At 44.5% G+C, this 21,441-nt stretch overlaps 1 protein-coding gene across 1 annotated transcript in view; it reads left to right on the forward strand.

The window, feature by feature from the left end:
- The window catches only part of frk (fyn-related Src family tyrosine kinase), a 140,169-nt gene that overhangs the window by 96,415 nt on the left and 22,313 nt on the right, over nt 1-21,441 (forward strand). Inside the window, exons 3-4 of the mRNA XM_038799643.1 lie at nt 9,670-9,833; nt 16,188-16,356. Coding sequence (XP_038655571.1) covers nt 9,670-9,833; nt 16,188-16,356 — 333 coding nt within the window. The remainder of the gene's footprint in view (nt 1-9,669; nt 9,834-16,187; nt 16,357-21,441) is intronic.

Here is a 21,441-nt window from a genome sequence, read left to right on the forward strand (position 1 = left end):
TCTTCAAATGGGTGTCAGCTTGCTTTTTGAAATTTCCAGTGGAATTTAATTCCATCACTCTTTTTCAGGTAACACGTTTCAGGTCGTAACAAGTCTCGGTATGAAGACCTTTCTCTTCACTTGCCCTCTAGTTCTTCTGCCAAGTATTAAAATTTGTGACCTGTTATTACTGACTCACTAAATATTTTCCCTCTACTTGCTCGATCAAAAGCCCCAATTATTTTGAATATCTCTATTTAGCTTTATCTGCACTAGGGAGAACATACTTCATTCTCTACTGATAACTAAACTCCCTCGTCCCTGGGATCACCCTGGTAAATCTGCTCCAAAAGCCTCCAAGAGCATGACAACTTTCCTAAACTGGTACCTAAAATTCCAGCTGAGGTCATGCTGCTTTTAAATATTTGTGAATATGAATCTCCAGCATTGAGGCATTGCCAAATCAATGTTGGCAGATAGTTTATCAAATGACAGTGGCTTCTTCATTGAAATCTGGTAAAAGTTGCACAGAAGCTTTATCCTTGCATCGGGATGCGTGACAGAAAAACACAACAGAAAGGAACTGCAAATCTGTTTGATAATTTGGATTGCAATGTAAATAAATTATTTATTACCTTGCATCTCCTCTCTCCTCCATATAAAGTACTATCCATATTATACTAGTTCTCCAGGTTTCTCCCTAAATGTATCATCACGCTTACCTGCATGAAGTTGCATCTGCTATTTGCCTGCCCATTTCACTGCTGTGTTTCCATCCACCTGAGATCTACTTCTAGTGTGCTCACTGTTTACCATGCTGCCGTGTATACGCTCATCCAGAAACTTCAGAATTGTACTCTTGTTATCCAACTTCACTTATGTAACATGAAAAGCAACATTCCAAACATTTCTTTCCATGTACATGTTTGTCTGCTTTGCAAACAATCTCCAAATGTATTATACATGAATTATCCACACATTTAATGCATCATTGAGGATCCCATGATTTTTTTCAAATGTACAAACTGGTAATGTTGTTCTTGCAGCGAAAGCTCTCTGGGGAAAAGAAAAGTCAGGAAATGGAGGACAACATGATGATGAAGTAGCAATGCTCACAATTGGATTAGATAACTGAAGGGAGGGTCAATACATTTCCATTGTGTAGGCGACAATAGTTTTGCACATTTAAACAATAATTAATTATAATTGTGAAACAATTCTGTTCCTGAATTATTTGATTTTTTTTTTACATTTCACAACATTGGATCAGTAATTAGAAAACCATAATTTCAGTTACTGCAAGTGCTCTATTAACATAATTATGCTAAATTTTAAATTAATACGCTGACGTTAAATTGACTGAACCCTTTTATGTCTTTCCCGAAGCATTGCCTACTGCTTTTAAGAAACTAGGGAAATAATTTGTCAAAGGATAATGGTTTCATAATTGAAATCTGGTGAACATTGCTCAGAAGCTTTATCCTTTCATAGGGATGCTTGACACAAAAACAGAACACAAATAGAACACAAATAAACAACAACTCTGATATTTCGAGTTTGAATGCATTTTTTTCTTTCATGGCCACTTTTGTATCTGCAAGAAGGGGGAGTCCACACTGAGTTGAGTGAAACAACAATAATTTATTCCAAAGCCCTGGATATGCGGTACTTGGCGTTACACAACCGAGTGAGTGCCGGCCGGCTTTATACCAGAAGTACGTCAGTTGCCCACCACCTTATCGGGAAGTGCGTATTCCCCAAAGGATTCGGGGAATATGAGATCCCCAATGCCATAAGTATGATGTGAATACAGGTTATGGTTTAGCATTGTGGGCTAAACAGCTGGCTTGTAATGCAGAACAAGGCCAGCAGCGCGGGTTCAATTTCTGTACCGGCCTCCCCGAACAGGAGCTGGAATGTGGCAACTAGGGGCTTTTCACAGTAACTTCATTGAAGCCTACTTGTGATAATAAGCGATTATTATTATGGCATCCACAGAGCATTGCTCACAGACACAAGGCATTGGAACACTTTTAGAATGCTGTTGCACAATGTTTGGAGCAGCGAGAACAGGTGCTTTTAAAATAGCCTGCCCCCTTTCCCCTGCCTGGGAACCACACGCTGTGGGTTGACCATCATTGTGGTCAAAGGAAGGACATCTTAAATTTTACAAATTGGAATGTTAGAGCACTCTTGGATCATTAAGTATGGAAAGAACTACAATCATATTGGGTGATTGACATTGCCGCCCTTGGTGAGATCCACCTTCCTGGGGAAGCGTAGCTGAAGGAACAAGTGTCTCTTCCACCCATCTGAGGAAAATAGGTCACCACCGTTCACAAGCTGCTTGCGGCAGAACCTGCAGAGATACAAAACTAAACCCAGATGCCAGTCTTTTCTTCTTCTGCTCAGATCACACACCTCCTGTCTGTTGCCGCCACACTCTTCCGTCTTTTATGAGAGCTGGATCTGCAGGTCTTCCTTTACATCTGTGAGGCTTCCTTTCAATCACTTTATTGATTCTTCTCGTTTCCACTGAGGCTGACGCAAAGCTCCAAATGGTTCAGACTCAATTAGATATTGTAGGTTATCTGGACTGGCATTTAAAAATGACACCTCACACCCTGACTTCTGGCCTGCCTTGGCCACATGATTCACGCACTCAGCTGATTGGCTGATTGCTTCCACTCTCAGCGGCGTTACTCCTGCTTTCAGCATCAGGACCCATGTCACACATGGTAAAACCTGCCCATTGAGTTTAATTTTGAACAAAATGAAACTGATTTGTGCCAGTTCATGTTACTTGCTGCTCTGGTCTAATGTTCTAAGTTTTAAGTTTTGTATTAGAACATAGAACAGTACAGCACAGAACAGGCCCTTCGGCCCTCGATGTTGTGCTGTGCATTGTCCGAAACCAAGATCAAGCTATCCCACTCCCTGTCATTCTGGTGTGTTCCATCTTCCCATCCAGTAACTACTTGTAAGTTCCTAAAGTGTCCGACTCCACTATCACAGCAGGCAGTCCATTCCACACCCTAACCACTCTCTGAGTAAAGAACCTACCTCGGACATCCCTGCTATATCTCCCACCCTGAATTTTATAGTTATGCCCCCTTGTAACAGCTACATCCACCCGAGGAAATAGTCTCTGATCGTCCACTCTATCTATCCTCCTCATCATCTTATAAACCTCCAATAAGTCACCTCTCATCCTCCTCCGCTCCAAAGAGAAAAGCCCTAGCTCCCTTAATCTTTCCTCATAAGACCTATCCTGCAAACCAGGCAGAATCCTGGTAAATCTCCTTTCCAATGCTTCCACATCCTTTCTATAATGAGGTGACCAGAACTGCACACAATACTCCAAATGTGGTCTCACCAGTGTCATGTATAGTTGCAGCATAACCCCCGCGGCTCTTAAACTCAAGTCCCCTGTTAATAAACGCTAACGCACTATAAGCCTTCTTCACGGTTCTATCCACTTGAGTGGCAACCTTCAGAGATCTGTGGACATGAACCCCAAGATCTCTCTGTTCCTCCACATTCCTCAGAACCCTGCCGTTGACCCTGCAAATGCATTCAAATATTTTCTACCAAAATGAATCACCTCGCATTTATCAGGGTTAAACTCCATCTGCCATTTTTCGGCCCAGCTCTGCATCCTATCAATGTCTCTTTGCAACCTGCAACAGCCCTCCACCTCATCCACTACTCCACCAATCTTGGTGTCATCAGCAAATTTACTAACCCACCATTCAGCCTCCTCCTCCGAATCAGTGATAAAAATCACGAATAGCAGAGGACCCAGCACTGATCCCTATGGTACACCGCTGGTAACTGGTCTCCAGTCTGAAAATTTTCCATCCACCAGTACCCTGTCTTCTATGTGATAGCCAATTACTTATCCAATTGGCCAAATTTCCCTCTATCCCACACCTCCTTACTTTCTTCATGAGCCGACCATGAGGAACCTTATCAAATGCCTGCTAAAATCCATGTATACGACATCAACTACTCTACCTTCATCAACACGCTTAGTTACCTCCTCAAAGAATTCACTCAAATTTGTAAGGCAAGAATTACCCTTCACGAATCCGTGTTGACTATCCCGGATTAAGCTGCATCTTTCCAAATGGTCATAAATCCTATCCTTCAGGACCTTTTCCATTAACTTACCGACCACCGAAGTAAGACTAACTGGCCTATAATTACCAGGCTCATTCCTATTCCCTTTCTTGAACAGAGGAACAACATTTGCCACTCTCCAGTCCTCTGGCACTATCCCCATGGACAGTGAGGACCCAAAGATCAAAGCCAAAGGCTCTGCAATCTCATCCCTTGCCTCCCAAAGAATCCTTGGATATATTCCATCTGGGCCAGGGGACTTGTCGACCCTCAGGTTTTTCAAAATTGCTAATACATCCTTCCACAGAACATCTACCTCCTCCAGCCTACCCGCCTGTATCACACTCTCATCCTCAAAACCATGGCCCCTCTCCTTGGTGAACGCTGAAGAAAAGTATTAATTCAACGCCTCTATTTCTTCTGACTCCATGCACAAGTTCCCACTATTGTCCTTGACTGGCCCTACCCTCACCCTGGTCAATCTTTTATTTCTCACATAAGACTAAAAAGCCTTGGGGTTTTCCTTGATCCAAACCGTCAAGGACTTCTCATGCCCCCTCCTAGCTCTCCTAAGCCCTTTTTTTTAGCTCATTCCTTGCCACCTTGTAACCCTCAAATGACCCAACTGAAACTTGTTTTCTCATCCTTACGTACTGGTTTAGCAGGGGCTGATTTAGCACAGTGGGCTAAATTGCTGGCTTTTAAAGCAGACCAAGGCAGGCCAGCAGCATGGTTCAATTCCCGTCCCAGCCTTCCTGAACAGGTGCCGGAATGTGGCGACTAGGGGCTTTTCACAGTAACTTCATTGAAGCCTACTCGTGACAATAAGCGATTTTCATTTTCATTTTTTATTTCTTCCTTTTTCTTCTTGTCAAGACATTCAACCTCTTTTGTGAACCATGGTTCCCTCACACGGCCATTTCTTCCCTGCCTGACAGGGACATACCTATCAAGGATACGCAGTATTTGTTCCTTGAACAAGCTCCACTTTTCATTTGTGCCTTTCCTTGACAGTTTCTGTTCCCATCTTGTGCTCCCCAATTCTTGCCAAATCGCATCATAATTACCCCTCCCCCAATTATAAACCTTGCCCTGCCGTATGGCCCTATCCCTCTCCATTGCAATAGTGAAAGACACCGAATTGTGGTCACTATCTCCAAAGTGCTCTCCCACAAACAAATCTAACACTTGGCCGGTTCATTACCTAGTACCAAATCCAATGTGCCCCCCCCCCCTCATCAGCCTATCCACATATTGCGTCAGGAAACCCTCCTGCACACACTGTACAAAAACTGCCCCATCCGAACTGTTCGACCTATAGAGGTTCCAATTAATATTTGGAAAGTTAAAGTCACCCATGCCAACTACCCTGAGACCTCCACACCTAGCCATAATCTGTTTTGAAATTTCTTCCTCCACAACTCTATTACTATTTGGGGGCCTATAGAAAACTCCTAACAATGTGACCGCTCCTTTCCGATTTCTAACTTCGGCCCATATTACCTCAGTAGACAGATCCCCTTCGAACTACCTTTCTGCAGCCGCTAAACTATCCTTGATTAACAATACTACTCCTCCACCTCTTTTACCACCTTCCCTACATTTACTGAAACATCTGTACCCCGGAACTTCCAACAACCATTCCTGTCCCTGTTGTACCCATATCTCCATAATGGCCACAACATCGTAGTCCGAAGTATCAATCCACGCTCCAAGTTCACCTACTCCTTATTCTGGATGCTCCTTGCATTGAAGTAGACACACTTCAACCCACCTTTCTGTCTGTCGGTACACTCCTGCGACCTTGATACCCTCCTCAGTACCTCACTACTCTCAACGCTGGCTTCTGGACTACAGCTTGTTTTCCCAGTCCCCTGACAAATTAGTTTAAACCCCCCTGATGAGCTGAGGCAAATGTCCCTCCCAGGATATTGGTGCCCCTCTGGTTCAGGTGCAAACCGTCCTGTCTGTACAGGTCCCATCTTCCCCAGAATGTGCTCCAATTATCCACGTACCTGAAACCCTCCCTCCTACACCATCCCTGCAGCCATGTGTTTATCTGCACTCTCTCCCTGTTCCTCACCTCACTGGCACGTGGCACTGGCAACAAACCAGAGATGACAACATGATTTGTCCTGGCTCTCCGCTTCCACCCTAGCTCCCTAAATTCCTGTTAAAATCCCCGTCCCTTCTCTTACCTAGGACGTTGGTACCAATGTGCACCACGACTTTTGACTGTTTCCCCCTCCCCCTTAAGGATTCTGAAAACACGGTCCGAGACGTCATGGACCCTGGCACCCGGCAGGCAACATACCATCCGTGAATCTCTTTTGCTGCCACAGAACCGCCTATCTGTCCCTCTAACTATCGAGTCGCCAATAACTATTGCTCTCCTGCTCTCCCTCCTTCCCTTCTGAGCCACAGGGATGGACTCAGTGCTGGATATCCGTTCACCGTGGCTTACCCCTGGTAGGTCGTCCCCCTCAACAGTATCCTAAACGGTATATATGTTACTGAGGGGAACGACCACAGAGGATCCCTGCACTGACTGCTTCCTCCCAGCCCCTCTCACCGTCACCCATCTATCTTGATTCTTCGGAGTAACTACCTCCCTGAACCTACATTCACCTGAGGAAGGAGCAGTGCTCCGAAAGCTAGTGTTTGAAACAAACCTGTTGGACTTTAACCTGGTGTTGACTTCTTACTGTGCTCACTCCAGTCCAATGCCAGCATCCCCACATCATGCCTACTATCTATGACCACCTCTGCCTCCCGAATGATCCGAAGTTCATCCAGCTCCGGCTCCAGTTCCCTAACACAGTTTCTGGAGAGCTGGAGATGGGTGCACTTCCCACAGGTGATATCAGCAAGGACACTGATGCGTCCCTCACCTCAAACATTCTGCAGGAGGAACATTGCACTGCCTTCCCTGCCATCCCCTCTTGATAAAAACGGAAAAAGAAAGAAAGAGCTTACCTATTATTCACTCTATCCCTTGGGTTAAAGGAGGTGGAAGGGTGGGGGACATTACAAGTGTAGTGTCTAGGGTTTCGGAACTGCCCAACTTAAATACAGGTAAAAATAAAACACTTTACCAGCAACCACTGCGCCCCACGTGGGAACAGCAATCAGCTGTTATGGGCCTGCGCGAACAATTTAAATCTTTACTACTTACCGAGCAGTCACTCTGTCCTCACTCCGACCGGATTCAGCTGGAAACTTCCAACAATAAATATTCTAACATTTCTAGTTGGGTTGCTTTTCTTTTCTTTTCTCCATTTATTTTGTTAATCTCGGACATAGCTCATTTTCCTTGTCTTACAAGTCTCTGTACTGAGGAAAATAAGGTGCCTGTACTTTGGAAAATGCAAGCAACTTAATTATTTTATGGATCCTATGATTATGGGGGATTGGGTGCACCTGTGCTGGTTGAGCTAACTCAGTTGATATCTACCAACATGGATTTCTTATGAATATAGAGACGGCCCGTTTTGTAGCCTTAAGATGAACTGCAATCTCAATTTTAGAAATGAGTTTTTTTTTTGTCAACATAATTTTGATATTTAATTCTACATGCAGTTGTTGTTCTCTTCATGATAAGCACCTTCACACTCTCTCTTGTCCTTATTGACCTACATTGACTTCAGACCCCAGCAATATTTCAAATCCACCTCTTTATGTGTAAATCTCCTTATGGTCATGCACCCTATTTGTAACCTCCTGCTTTCCTACAGTCTCCCCATCTCAAAAGCCCCAGCTTTCTGTATATCTTTTATCTCATCACTGACAGCAGTGCATTTGGCTGTCTATAGGACAAAGGCTTTCGAATTATTTTAATTTCTTCTGCTTCTACATGCCCTTCTTATCATGAAGATTTTGATACAGCTTTTGGTCAGTGCTGTAACGTCTCTTTCAGATCAGTGTCCATTTAGGGCGTCATGATGGCACGGTGGTTAGCACTGCTGCTTCACAGTGTCAGGGACCCGGGCTGAAATCCGGCCTTGGGTCACTGGCTGTGTGGAGTTTGTACTTTCTCCCCGTGTCTGCGTGGGTTTCCTCTGGGTGCTCCGGTTTCCTCCGCAGTCCAAAGATATGCAGGTTAGGTGGATTGCCCATGCTAAATTGCCCTTAGTGTCCAAAAAGATGTGTAGGTTAGATTAAGGGGTGAATGGGACAGAGCGGGGAGTGAGCTTTTATGAAGTACTCTTTCAGAGGGTTGGTGCAAATTTCATGGGCTGAATAGCCTACTTCTGCACTGTAGGAATTCTATGATTTCTGATTATATCTCCATGAATAATCTTTAAATTGTTTATCTACATTAAAGGCACTGTACAAATGCAAGCTTTTGGTGTTTGAATTAACATGGTCAGGCACTCTAAGCAGTAATGGTTTCAATATTAAGTACACAATGGAAATCTGTTATTCACACTTGGCAGCAACCTGTCTTTTTCAATCCTTCTTCTTCAAAGAAATTAGATCCTGAATAATTTAGGATTATGCTCTACTTTGTGTCAGCCATTATAGTTTTCTGAGGAAGTGTTTGACCTCAATCTTAAACTGACACAATACAAAAATGACATTAACCTCAATATAAAACCTAATATGCATCTCCATAAACAAATCAAATCCAAATCCAATCTGTACCCCTTCCTCCTGTTATGTTTGTGTACTATGACAATAAATGAACATCTAGTTCAAGACTAGTTATTTAATGTTGAATAAACTGGGTAAACTAAACTATTACTAACCAAACATGCGACTAACAGCTCCTGTAACTCTGATCAAGACTGGCTCTGTCCAGTTACAGTGTCCTGTTAATCTTGCATGACGCCTAGTGGTTGGAGGCCATATACACTTGTTAAATACATATCCTTGAACCTCCTGCAGACCATGTTCATCAGGACCTTCATGACACAAGCCGTTGTATCTTTTGCTGTCGCCGTTGTATCTTCATTGCAGCACAAGAACATGTAACAAAGTGAAAGAGCACCTCCCCCTTTAAGAAATACAGGTTGCATTTAAATATTATCATTGTAGGCTGAATTCTCACCCACCACCCCAGAAGCTGCTCATTTGCTAACTATTACTGTGAATGCGGTTCACACCAGGCACAAGCTTGTGATTGGGTAAAAAACACAAACATCCACTGAGCATCCAAGGAAGTAGAAAATCTTCCCTGAATTAGGTCTGCATCATTTATGAGGCTTAAGAATGCCGTCGAACCAGTTTTACTCCACGCTCATTAAAATCAAAGGCATAGTCCAAAGTGAGGGTTGTCCTGCTATAAGCACGCATTAGACAGCTCACAGCACCATTCCAGTAAACCACTCTTTTGTAATGTTTTAATAATGCGATGGTTGGTTTGTTTTTTCAGCTGACAATCCTTTATGAGGAGGCACGTCTTTGGTTCAGGCATAGTTCCAATCAAAGTGGCTTAGGTTTAATGCCGTTTCTTTCACTTCGCTCCTCTCCAAGCTACTACCTACTATCAATATTGTTGCTTGTTTTGAATAAAGTGCATTTTGAGTGCAGTGTTGTTTATCTCTGTATTTAACATACATTTTGCAGTTCGTGCTGAAGACAGCGTGAAACATTATAAAATCAGACGGTTGGATGAAGGTGGATTTTTTATCACAAAAAGGGCAACATTCCAAACCTTGGCAGAACTCGTCAAGCACTATATGCAACATCAAGATGGCTTGTGTACAAGGCTGGAAGCTCCATGTCGGAAGGTGATGTGATGCCTGATTTTAAAGCACATGTATAATTTGATTGTAAACTTTATTTTCCTCCATTGAGCCCTGTACTCATTCATTTTTCAGCTGAATTTTGACGCAGAGTAAATCACTGTTTTTGCATTGTTACCACAAAACCTTCTGCCGGTTCCAAATGGTTAGGTATGAGCAGAGTGGTTCAATGGTTTGGAAAGACTTTTCAGGGGTGTTAAATGCAACAAAGGATTCTCCTCTTGGCTGTGATCTGTTTTTAGTTTTGATTTGGTGGACAAACCACTTTTTCACTGGCAAAATCCACACCCCTTTGACCTGCCAAATGTGCAAATAGTCAGCAATGGCGAGAGGCACAGTTTAATGGTTGATTACTCTTTCCACCAGGGGAAAATAATGGTGAATTTCTACAGAGTCTGAAGAATTAATAAAAAATAAAAATGTTGGAAAACTGAATTCAACAAACCATGTGTCAAATCAATCAAATAGAAAAAGAAATAAAAAATTTAGCACTTTAGATGGGTGACTCGAAAGATGTTAATGGTAAAATAGAGGGACAAAGGGCATAATAATAATAATAATAATCTTTTTATTGTCACAAGTAGGCTTGCATTAGCACTAAAAACAAAAAGTCCTCAGTTGCCACATTACGGTGCCTGTTCAGGTATACAGAGGGAGAATTCAGAATTCTCAGCTGGTATGGGAATTGAACCCATGCTGCTGGCCTTGTTCTGTATCACAGACCAGCTGTCTAGCCCACTGAGCTAAACCAGCCCCCTAACCTTTCCCTTTTGCTCTTTGGTCATATAATTTCTTCCCAAACCAACTCGATCACTCTCCCAGGATAGCCCCTGGGGCTGAATCAGAGTGTTGTGAAAGGTGGCGTGCCCTGAAAGAGAGAGGGCATGAAGGGATGGGGGCTTTAGCGACCCCATGGGGTGCCACACAGCTGGGGGAGCAGGGGGTGTGGGGCACTGGTACAGAGAACTAGGGGCCCTGATGTCGGCATCAAGGTGGGGGGGGAACATTCTGAAGAGAGACCATTGGAGGGTGGGGGGGAGAGGGGGATGATGCTGGAGGGGTGAAGGAAAGGAAAGCGCAATGCTGTCGATGTGGTGAGGGTGGTGGGGGGGCGGGGTGGAAATGTAGGGCCGGTTTAGCTTAATGGGCTAGTCAGCTGGTTTGTCATGCAGAACAAGCCCAGCAGCATGGGTTCAGTACCTGTACAGGCTTGCCCAAAACAGATGCTGGTATGTGGCGACTAGGGGCTTTTCACAGTAACTTCATACTTGTGACAATAAAAGGTTATTATTATTACTTGGGGCCGGAACAATCACTTTGAGATCTCTGTGAAGCTGGGCTTGCAGGCATGTTTAGGCTCCGCCCATCTCAGTGGTGATGCAAACCACGCCCTCCCCTCCAATCAAGTGACTAAGTGCGGGAAGATTGTGATGCAAATTGCGCTGGAACAGCAGCCGAGATTCGTTACGAGTTTTTCAGCCGAAATTACAACTTCTTAATTTTTGGGAGAAAATTCTGTCCCCTGTCTTTGTAACCTTCTCCTGTTCTACAGTTTAAAAAAATTCTCATTCCCCCAAGTCTAACCGCTTGTGTATCCTGATTTTAATCACCCCATCATTGGCAGCCATATCTTCAACTTTCTAGACTCTCTGCTCTGGAATTTTCTCCCTATATCTGTGAGTCTTTCAACCTTTCTTTCCTCCATTTAAAAAAATAAATTTAGAGTATCCAATTTTTTTTCTAATTGTGGGGCAATTTAGCGTGGCCAATCCACCGAACCTGCAGACCTTTGGGTTGTGGAGGTGAAATCCAAGCAGACACGGCAGACATGTGCAAACTCCACACGGACAGTGACCCAGGGCTGTGATCGAACCTGGGTTCTCAGCGCCCTGAGGAAGCAGTGCCAACCACTGCACCACCATGCTGCCCTTCCTTCATCCTTTTAAGATGCTCTTTAAAACCCGCAAAATTTGACAAAGTCTTTGGTCACTTACTCTAACATTCCAGTCTGTGGTCTAATGTCAAATTCCGTTTGATAGTCACTCAGGTGAAGTGCGGTTTAAAATCATGAAAAGTGCTGTGTACACGTAAGCTGTTGTTGTTACGCTCACAGTCATTGACTCGCTTTCCAGTGCCGTAATTATTCTTTGCCTTCTAAAACTGCCTTCATTGTTCTGAGTACCTCGATCATATTTCCTCTTGATCTCTCTCTTCTAATGAAAAGAAGCCCAGTTTCTGCTGCCTGACCCATGACTCCCCCTTCTCTGGTATTATCTCAATAAATATTTTCTTCACCTTCTCCATGACTTTGACATCCTTCATAGAGTACGATGCCCAAAACTAAACACACTATTTAAGTTGTGGGCTAAGCAGCAGTTTCAAATTGATTATTTTTGATTTGTATTTCAGTCACAGTACAAAAATGCTTCAAGGAAATGTAAATAATAACTTATTTTGAAAGCTCCTTTGCACTGCAGTAAGTGAATAATGTAGGATTACGTCGAATAAACAGGCTCAGCTGATCAATGCCAGTTTTTAAGCGGCAAATCTTCCCCCATTCTAATTACCACCTCTGTTCTGCCCCCATTTCATTCTATTGCCTTCCCTCACTTGGACATCAAGGGTGGAAGTTTATGGAAAATACTGTGAGCCGTTGAAAAGTCCATCGGCTTCAGCAGGACTTGAAAATACCAGCAGGAGGGGTCATACAATTACACCACAAGTGTCTACTTAAATGCACAAACGGCATCTGCTCTGGCTCAGTGGCTAGTACTCTTGCCTCTGAGCCAAGTTTCATTGATTCAAATTCCACACTGGAGATTTGAGCACTGGGACCTGGGAGCTGTGAAGCAACAGTGCTAACCACTGTGCTACCGTGCCACCCTGGGATTGATAACCACCTTCCAAATTTGCCAATGGCATAAAACTAGGTAGGGTTTTAAGCAGTGCGGAGGAATGTGTGAAATTACAAAAATACATTACTTCATTGAGTTAATGCTCAAAACTGTGGCAAAAGGATTTTGGTGTAGGTAAATGGTCAGACCTAAAAGGAAAGAACAGGGTTGTTTCTAAATGATATAAAGCTTGAGTGGGGACCCAAAGAACCTTGGAAGTCCAAGTATTTAAATCATCAAAACATATTGAAAAAATTCAGAAAATAATCAACAAGGGGAGAAAATTCTGTCCCCTGATCTCTAAAGGAGTAGATTGCAACGGTGAAAAGCCATGCTTCATAAAGCCCTGGTTGGACCATACCTGGAGTACTGTAGCAGTTCTGAGCACCACACTATCGGAAGGATACATTGGCCTTGGAGGGAGTGCGATATGGATTACCTGGAATGATATCTGGGCTGGAATTCTCCCCTACCTGGCGGGGTGGGGGGTCCCGTCGTGTTGGAGTGGCATGAACCACTCCGGCATCAGGCCACCCCAAAGGTGCGGACGTCTCCGCACGTTTGGGGCCAAGCCCTCACATTGAGGGGCTAGGCCCACACCGAGTGGTTCCCACTCCGCCGGCTGGCGTGAATGGCCTTTGGCGCCATGCCAGCCGGGGTTGAAAGGACTTCGCCGGCCGGCGTATGTCTGCGCATGCGCCGGAGCGTCAGCGGCTTCTGACGTCATACCGGCGCATGCGCAGGAGAGGGGGTCTCTTCCGCCTCCGCCATGGTGAAGACCATGGCGAAGGTGGAAGAAAAAGTACCCCCACGGCGCAGGCCCGCCCGCCGATCGGTGAGCCCCAATTGCGGGCCAGGCCACCGTGGGGGCACCCCCCGGGGTCAGATCGGCCTTCGCCCTCGCTCCTCCAGGATCCCGGCGGCCACCTGCGCCGCCAATCCTGCCGGTCATGTAGGTGTTTTAATCCACGCCGGCGGGAGAGGCCTGTCAGCGGCGGGACTTCGGCCCATCGCGGGCCGGAGAATCGCCGCAGGGGGCCCGCCGACCGGCGCAGCGTGATTCCCGCCCCTGCCGAATCTCGGGGGTCGGAGAATTCGGGACATGGCGCGGGCGGGATTGACGCCGGCCCTGGGCGGGGGGTCGGGCTATCCCGCCCCGATCTCCAAGAATTAAACTACAAGGAGAGATTACATAATCTAGGGTTGTATTCCTTAGGATACAAACCGAGACATAGAATATAAGAGCAGGAACGTTATGATGGAACTGCATAAAATGCTTGTTGGGCCACAGCTAGAGCTCTATATACAGTTCTGGTCACCACACTATAGAAAGGATGCAAACTGAGGGATGAATATGTAGCGAGGCGGGGGGGGGGGGGGGGGGAAATCAGATGACGGGGGCCCGCTAATGATATTTAAAATGTACATCTATTAAAATGAGGTTCACGGCCTTTGTGGGTATGAACCCTGTGACATCACTGGCAAGGGGTGCTGAAAATTAGGAAACGTGATCTCTCTGGCGAGAATCGCGGTTCCCAATTCTTGCGGGATTTTCTTGCCGCACCGCTGATGCTGCAAACAGTTAGTGTGGGCTCAAAATTCCCCTCTATGACTGAAATTAGAAGCTTAAAGATTGACTTGATTTAACTTTTTGTGATAATGGTGGGGGAACAGCCTGAGTAGATTCTGGCAAACTATTTCTTTTGGTTGGAGAGTTCCCTGTTGATTTCTCAAAGGCACTGCCTTGGCTAATCAGCATCCTTTTCTCTTGAAAATTGGCATTCTTAACATTTGGCCTGATGTTTAGCACACTGGGCTAAATCGCTGGCGTTGAAAGCAGACCAAGGCAGGCCAGCAGCACGGTTTGATTCCCGTAACAGCCTCCCCGAACAGGCGCCGGAATGTGGCGACTAGGGGCTTTTCACAGTAACTTCATTGAAGCCTACTCGTGACAATAAGCGATTTTTTTCATTTCATGCGTGCAAAATGAAAAGCTTCAGCAACATGTCTCTCTTTTCTGGAATACTTAAGTTCTGTATTGCCAAGCAACAGTGTGTGACTATAGAGTTGGGTCTCAGATCAGCTACAATGTTATGGAATTACAGATCAGATTCAAGGGGTAAATGGCCAACCCCCATTCCCTACTTTCTAAGTTTAAACTCTACCTTTCGGAAAAAATTCTAAAATCTCCACTTTGTAGACATTTTCCCCCTAAATTCTTTCTTTAATCTGTTACGGGCCTTTTATATTTATGTCTATTTGTGCTGAACGTGCCCACAAGTGGAAACCGTTTCTTTGCATCCACCTGTCGAACTTCTTTAAAATTTTGAAAATCTCAATTTGTCTTAATTATTCCAGGGAAAAGAACTCCAACCTGTACAATCTTGAGTAGTTTCCTAATTCTAGTCCCATTCTATTAGTTTCATGCTATAATGCCAGCCCTGACTCAGTGATATTACACTCACCTCTGATTCAGAAGTTTTGGGTTCAAGGCTCTACTCCGGAAACCCGAACAGGCTGATCCAGGCTGATGCCCTCCGGTTCAATACTGAGTGGGGAGTGATGATGTATCCCTGGATATATGCCCTGCCAGGTGGATGCCAAAAATCCCGCTCAAAGAAGAACACCTGATTTTCTGGGCATCCCGGTCAGTACTTATCCCTCAACCAGGCTTATTTTAAAAAAAAGATTATTTGGTCATGTATCCTTCTGCTGTTTGTGGGAGTGTGCTGTGGATAAATGGACGGCAGTGTTTCTCAACATTATGCAGTGACTACATATTGAAATTATTTCATTGCTTTCAAAGCACTTTAGGACATTATGAATGGTTAAATAGTGCGAGATAAATGCAATTTATTTCTGTTTAATGTGGTGGTCAGGCAGTCGTTCCATTATCTTGTTGTGGTTATACTAATTTCTGTAGTATCAGAGCACCTGTATTTATGCTTGAGCCCATCAGTAGAAATATATTATCTGATTAATATGTGGCTTCTCCCAGAATATTATAAATGAAATTTGTTACATAATCATAGAAGCATAGAATTTACAGTGCAGAAGGAGGCCATTCGGCCCATCGAGTCTGCATCTGCCCTTGGAAAGAGCACCCAACTTAAACTCACGCTTCCACCCTATCCCCGGAACCCAGTAACCCACCTAACCTTTTGGCTACTAAGGGCAATTTAGCATGGCCAGTCCCCCTAACCTGCCCTTCATTGGATGGTGGGTGGAAATCTGAGCACCCGGAGGAAACACACGTTATGTTTTGAAAAATAAAAATCACTTATAAAATGTTGCTTTGCTCTGAGTTTAATTTATGACAAAATCATGGCAAGAGTTTCTTATAGATTTTGCGAATCTTCATTTTAATTATTCCACAATCTAATGGATTCTAACTTCCGGCATTCCTGTAAAGGTGTTTGACTCTTTCTCTGTTTTAAATCATCAGCTAGAAACGCCAGTGACTGTTGGATTATCCTACAACACTGTGGATCAATGGGAAATTCCTCGTAATTCTCTTAAACTGATAAAGAAATTAGGTGCTGGAACATTTGGAGAAGTATGGCAAGGTGTTTGGAATGACAGAACTCAAGTGGCAATAAAAACACTAAAAACTGGTACGTTCACTCGTTCGATCTTTGGAAATGCAAAACATAAGATAAGCAATTAATTAATGTATGAAATTATTACTAGTGATTGCCAACATAGTGGTGAAATAAATGTGAGTTTGTAAATATATAAATGAGTGGTGTTAAATTTGGAGGATATGAAATGAAAAATGAAATGAAAATCGCTTATTGCCACAAGTAGTTACTGTGAAGTTACTGTGAAAAGCCCCTAGTTTAGCAGTGGGTGTACCTTTAAGAAATAGGTGTTTATTAGAGAGCTGCAGTGATGTAAGAAAGTGGGTGGAGCTGGGCTGTCTGTCTGGAATAGAAAAATTGTGATGATTCTGAAAACGTTGTTAGGCAGGACGGGCAGATGGGATGATCTGTGATGCTCATAGAATCATAGAATTTACAGTGCTGAACGAGGCCATTCGGCCCATCGAGTCTGCACTGACCCTTAGAAAGAGCACCCCACCCAAGCGCATACCTCCACCCCATCCCCGTAACCCCACTTAACATTTTTTTGGACACTAAGAGCAATTTAGCATGGCCAATCCACCGAACCCGCATATCTTTGGACTGTGGGAGGAAACCGGAGCACCCAGAGGGAACCCACACGCACACGAAGAGAACATGCAAACACCACACAGACAGTGACCCAAGCCGGGAATCGGACCTGGGACCCTGGAGCTGGGAAGAAACTGTGCTAACCACTATGCTACTGTGCTGACCCTAAGTGCTGCACCTCAGTTCAGAAAAGTGACGAATACTGTGCTCTGGAAACAAATCGAGAAAGGGACTACATCTTAAATGGTAAGATGTTAAACTAAACAGTGAAGCAGAGGGTCCTCGATGTGCAGATGTGGAGGTTATGTCATTAAAAATGGTTAGTAGGAAAAACAAACCCATTCCTTGGCTTTGTGTCCAGAAACATAGGCCGGAATTATCCAGCACCCCCCTCCCCACTGCGGGTTTTCCCGCAGTGGAGATGAACTGCCGCTGGCGGGACCTTTTGATCGCGCCAATGTCAATGGTGAATTGCCTGGCTCGCTCGTCCCGCCATCGAGCAGCCCATGGCAGGGGTTGAACTCAGCACGACTGGGAAGATCTGGAAATTCCAATCATAAGCTGCCTTTTTTGGCATGTGGGAATGAGGTGGGGTTGAGAATCAAGGAGGGCCTCCCAAAATGGCTATCACACCAGCACGATTTCCCTGCTTGATTTTCTGCGTCCCCCGCCAGTGACTTAATTGGGACCCGACCATGAAATGTCAAGAACCCCAATACCATACATTTAAATATAATTTGCAGACTTCCCTGCTGTATTATCTCAACACCCTCCCCTCCATGTTGAGATTCCCTCCCGCCCCACACACGCTGGCAGGATGTCAGGCTGTAACAAATGGAGACGGTGAATGATCCCCACTAGGGTGGTACATGCAAATACAGGACCAGGCAGGGAGAGGATCTTGCCCCTTGTCACTACCCCTGCCATGGCACTGCCTGGGAGGGGCTTCTATTGGGGAGGTTCAGGGTCAGTGGGGGAATCGTGTTCCCTGGGGAAGGGGATCTTCTGTGGAGTATTTGTGCTTTTTAAATTTTTATTGTTTTCAAATCAGGCTGCCCATCTATCGGGGGCCGATGTTATTGGAATGCCCCATCCCGCCAGTGTGGTAGTATGGGACCCACTTCACAGAATTATTTTGACATGGGTGGTACGGTGACCCAGTGGTGTGCACAGCTGCCTATGGCGCTGAGGACCCGGGTTCGATCCCGACCCCGGATCACTGTCTGTGTGGTGTTTGCGCATTCTCCCCCTGTCTGCATGGGTTTCGCTCCCACAACCCAAAGATGTGCCTGGTTAGGTGGATTGGCCACACTTAATTGGAAAAGAAATAATTGGGTACGCTAAATTTAAAAAAGAAAATCAGAATTGTTTTGACATCGTGTCAAAATATATGGTGTGAAAAGGTGGCAATGCGGCTAACAGGATACACATTGCTTTTCCCACCTCACTTGATACATTGTCAAAAAAAGGAGAAAATCTGCCCACCAACTCCAATGTTGGTGTCTCTGCGCAGCAGGAATATTTCCACCAGAAATGGATCAGGAGTGACAGCAAAATTTCAAAAGAATATTTTTTTTCCCATATTCCTGCCAGAAGCTTGTGCAGTTGGCCTCAATATGGGCATCCAACATTCCCACTAGAAGTAGGTGGATGCCTCGTTGACTCATTCAAATCCAATTCTCCAGACATAGTTAAGACCCCAGTGCCATTTTCTGTTTGGGAGTGTCAGACATCCCTGTTGTGCAGGACCTGTACACTTTCACATGGCAGGAAGCAGCCACTATGGGAATCCGATAAAAGAATTGATGGAAGTTGCACTGGGGCACCTAAAAATATATCTGTACAAGTGAGAATTTTTTGGCAGCGAACATAGGAACATAGGAATTAGGAGCAGAAGTAGGCAATTCAGCCCTTCAAGCCTGCTCCACCATTCAAACAGATCATGGCTGATCGCTTCCCGGTCTCAAATTCACTCCCCACCTGTTGCCCAAATCCCTTTAAGCCGTTTTTAAAATCAGAAATATACCTACATCCTCCTTGAAACCATGATTCCGATTCCACCACACTATGGGTCAGCGAGTTCTACAAATTCACCACCCTCTGCGAGAGTCATTTCCTCCTCATCTCAGTTCTAAATCTACCGCCTCGCAACCTATATCCTTGATCTCTCATTCTAGATTTCTCCACAAGGGTGAACATTTGGTCTACAGTAACTTTATCAATCCATTTTAGCATTTTATACACCTCGATCAGATTCCCTCTCATTCTTCTAAACTCCCAATGAGTATAAGCCCAAACTGTTTAATCTCTCCCCATATGTCAACCCTTTCATCCCGCCAATCAATCTGGTGAACCTCCTCTGAACTGTCCCCATTGCCACCATATCCTTCTTCAAATAAGGAGACCAAAACTGGCCTCAGTAATCCAGATGTGGTCTCACCAGCACCCTATACAATTGCAACAACACTTCTCTACTTTTATACTCCACTCCTTTTGCAATAAACGCGAACATTCCATTTGTCTTTTTAATTACATGCTGTATCTGCATACCAATTTTCTGCAATTCACGAACAAAGGCATCCGTCTTGAATCTTCTTCCCATTTAGATAATTTTCCTTTCTATTTTTTCTGCCAAAATGGATAATTTCGTACTTACCTACATTAAACTCCATCTGCCAAATTTTGGCCCAATCTCCCAGCCTATTTTTATCTCCTCTTTACTGCCTGCTTTCCCATCTATTTTAGTACCATCCACAAATTTTGCAATATTACTCTCTGTCCCTGCTTGCAAATTATTTATATAAATTATAAACAGTTGAGGTCCGAGGACTGACCCCTGCAGCACGCCGCTAGTTACAGTTCACCAGCCAGAGAAGGACCCATTTATCCCTATCCTCTGCTTGTCATTCTGCTAATATTCAATTCAATCTGGTACTCTACCCCCAATCCCCTGCTATTTCACCTTTTGGATCAGTATTTATGTGGCCTTCTGGAAGTCTAGATAGACCACATCCACAGGTTCCCCATTATCCACCTTGCTGGTTACGTCCTCAAAGAACTCTAGCAAGTTTGCAAAGCATGGCATACCCTTCCTGCTGACAATGGTGGATTGAGCTTTATCTTTCCAAAAGTTCAGTCATCTCCTCCTTAATGATTGATTCCAGCAACTTCCCCACCACAGAGATCAAGCTAACCGGTCTTAGTTTCCTACTTTTTGCCTCTCTCATTAGCGTGTTTCCAATCCACCAGGCCCTTCTAGAATCCAGGGAATATGAAATATCATAACCAATGCATCCACTAGCTCCATTGCCTCCTCCCTTAATACCCTATGGTGTAGGCCATCAGGTTCCGGAAACTTATCTGCCCTTAATCCCATCAGTTTATTCAATACTGTCTCCCTAGTGATGGTTATAGTACCAAGTTCCTCTGCATTAACGGCTAGGTGAGTATGATTATTCTTTCTGTGTTTCACAAATTATTTCACAAATGTTAACTTGCTGCTTTACCGCTGCTCTCCTTACTTATCCCTCACCTTAACTAATTTCTGCGAGCTCGATTCTGAGGACAAGCTGCCGGTTTCTCCCTACCTGGAAGTCAATAATTGCCCCATTTCTGCTGTTACCACTTCTTTTAAGCAAACAAACATTATATCTTCTATGGTTATAATTGTTCTATAATTGATGTACTGTGCATATTTTAGTTATTCCATAAAAGGGAGGCAGTGTAGCTCACTTGGCTAGACAGCTGGTTAATGATGCAGAGCAAGGCCAACAGTGTGGGTTCAATTCCCATAGCGGCTGAGGTTATTCATGAAGGCCCCGCCTTCTCAATCTTACGGGCAGCACGGTAGCATTGTGGACAGCACAATCGCTTCACAGCTCCAGGGTCCCAGGTTCGATTCCGGCTTGGGTCACTGTCTGTGGGGAGTCTGCACATCCTCCCCGTGTGTGCGTGGGTTTCCTCCGGGTCCTCCGGTTTCCTCCCACAGTCCAAAGATGTGCAAGTTAGGTGGTTTGGACATGATAAATTGCCGTTAGTGTCCAAAATTGCCCTTAGTGTTGGGTGTGGTTACTGGGTTATGGGGATAGGGTGGAGGTGTTAACCTTGGGTAGGGTGCTCTTTCCAGGAGCCGGTGCAGATTCGATGGGCTGAATGGCCTCCTTCTGCACTGTAAATTCTATGAAAAGGACGGTGTCACCTTCCTACAATGGGAGTTCATTTAATTGGAAGGATTTTGGAATTGAGTTGTATGCATGTGTTGTGTTTCGAACAAATGTAACTATCATCGGTTTCAAAATGAGAGACCAGAGGCTGCAATTATTGACCAGAGGTGTTAAAGTCAGATGGGTCAGTTTGGGGAATATCATTATGTAGTCTTTTTCAAACAGGTGTAATGACAATTTCTTAGCTTAATTCCCAAGCAACATCAACCAGCAAGACCTGAGATATTAAACAATTCCTCGCCTTGCCCGAAATGACTAACAAATATTCACATCCATGTGCACAGGACAATTCAATTCAATTGAG

Source organism: Scyliorhinus canicula, chromosome 6 (genome assembly GCF_902713615.1).
Source record: "Scyliorhinus canicula chromosome 6, sScyCan1.1, whole genome shotgun sequence".
NCBI lineage: Eukaryota > Metazoa > Chordata > Chondrichthyes > Carcharhiniformes > Scyliorhinidae > Scyliorhinus > Scyliorhinus canicula.